The sequence below is a fragment of the Aplysia californica genome, unplaced genomic scaffold (genome assembly GCF_000002075.1).
Source record: "Aplysia californica isolate F4 #8 unplaced genomic scaffold, AplCal3.0 scaffold01064, whole genome shotgun sequence".
NCBI classification, from domain to species: domain Eukaryota; kingdom Metazoa; phylum Mollusca; class Gastropoda; order Aplysiida; family Aplysiidae; genus Aplysia; species Aplysia californica.
Genome location: NW_004798334.1, coordinates 118,527 through 120,568, shown reverse-complemented (window position 1 = coordinate 120,568; position 2,042 = coordinate 118,527). Strand labels below are relative to the sequence as shown.

Here is a 2,042-nt window from a genome sequence, read left to right as displayed (position 1 = left end):
TTGTGTCAGTGTGTGTGTGTGTTTGTCCCTGTATGTGTGTGTATGTGTGTGTGTGTGCGTGTATGTGGGTGTGTGTTTGTGTGAGTGCATGTGTGTATGTAGACATTTGCTAATGCGCGTATTTATTTACAATACATTTCTGTCTGTAGAGATCTTATCATATCTCATCCCATCTCATCTCACCACACCTCACCTTATCTCACCTCATCTCATGTCATAACCTCTCCTCCTCTCCTCTCCTTTCCTCTCCTCTCATCTCATCTCATCTCACCCCCAGGCACGCGAGGAGGTGAAGAATCTCAAGGAATCGCGTGTGACATCAGAGATCACCGTAGATACGACCGTCACGCTCACAGAAGACCAGGTAAGGGAACGCCCTTTGCTGCCTCTCGGGGAGTCCTGCACACCTGACACACTTACACACAAACAAACGTACACACAAGCAGACGTACAGACAAACATAATACGTTTGATATCCCTGTTGTTCTTTCGTTCTTTCCGATTCTACACTCCCCTGTTTATCACTTTCCAGCTCTCATTCTTTCTTTTCAAATCTCTCTGTCTCTCACCTTCTCTCTCTCTCTCTCTCTCTCTCTCTCTCTCTCTCTCTCTCTCTCTCTCTCTCTCTCCGTCCGTCTCCCCATCACAAATGCACACACACACAAACACAAACACACACACACACATCACACATAGCTCAAAACATACTCCATCACAAATTCATACAAAATTTTCTACGATTGTGCGTTACATTCCTAGCCACACATTCTGTTATCCTTTTTGTAGTAAAGAAATAAGTGAAACTTTATTGTCGACAATAAAAATTGTATATAATTAAATTATTATGTTCTATGTAGAAGTAAGTATAGTTTTATTAAATCTTTCACTAAATTTTGAAATCCTGAGCTCAATGTAGTTCTTCTGAAGTTTAGATCAACGATATTCGTGGCCTTTGGTGTTGATAATCTTATAATATTGAGGTGAGGAGTTGGGTATAAAGAATAATGACTATGTTTGGTCGCTTATAAGGACATTCGGGCTAACCTAGGTTTCAGGGATTTCCTTCAATCTTGACCTACCCCAAAAGTGGGCAGTGCCCTACCTAGAAGAGAAGTTTGGTTTCATTGGTGTGTATATTTGTTGCGTTAAAGAGAAAACTCTCCTTGTCTTTTAATGAAACTGAACAAGGGGCAAAAACTTTACCTTCGATTTTCTCAAAACAGCATTTTTCGGGATAGCCTCCTTGTGCTTAAAAGTGACCATTTAAAGTAAGAGATTCTGACTTGTGTCTTGGGAAGTGCAAAGAAGACATGAGCAAGCCTGAGAAGGTACTGGAAAGAAGGGACTTAACTGTACGTTGATCTAAACTTCTTTGATTATTCCTGGACAGTCTCACCATTCCTTACTGATTTGTCAGTTCGACACTCTATTTATCCATTTTCATGAATTGATGAATGTGTGTGATATGTTATAGCGTAATGTTCTGTTACTTAAGTTTATTTTTTCTAGTTATGGTGAAATTCTAGCATGGTATGATATTGCTAGAATTGATTTACGCCTATTTTGGGTTTGTGTGTTGAGAGTGGCTCTAATGTGCTCACACTACTACACGCTCTGATGTTGGATCAATGTGTCACTTGACAGTAACACTACGCGCACGACACAGTGTGCTACACACTACTACACGCTCTGATGTTGGATCACTGTGTCACTTGACAGTAACACTACACGCACGACACAGTGTGCTACACACTACTACACGCTCTGATGTTGGATTACTGTGTCACTTGACAGTAACACTACACGCACGACACAGTGTGCTACACACTCAAACACACACGCCGGTGCATCAAAGTGTGCTAGGGTTGACTGGCTAACGTGCACACTTGAAGGTACAACATGTGTGCTATTGCTCTAGGCCTATACATAACCACGCCAGAGTGCAGTGCAGTTGCACATACGAGCAGTACACCTGCACATGAGTGCAGTACACACACGCACGCACACACCTGAGTGCAGCTCACAATCCCCCCCCCCCCAAA

At 42.3% G+C, this 2,042-nt stretch overlaps 1 protein-coding gene across 1 annotated transcript in view; it reads left to right on the top strand.

Annotated features, from left to right (window-relative positions):
• LOC101845892 (titin) overlaps positions 1-2,042 on the top strand; it is a gene marked incomplete at its 3' end in the record, with an annotated part of 47,551 nt that overhangs the window by 21,268 nt on the left and 24,241 nt on the right. Inside the window, 1 exon segment of the mRNA XM_035973220.1 lies at positions 278-364. Within this exon segment, the coding sequence (XP_035829113.1) occupies positions 278-364 (87 nt within the window).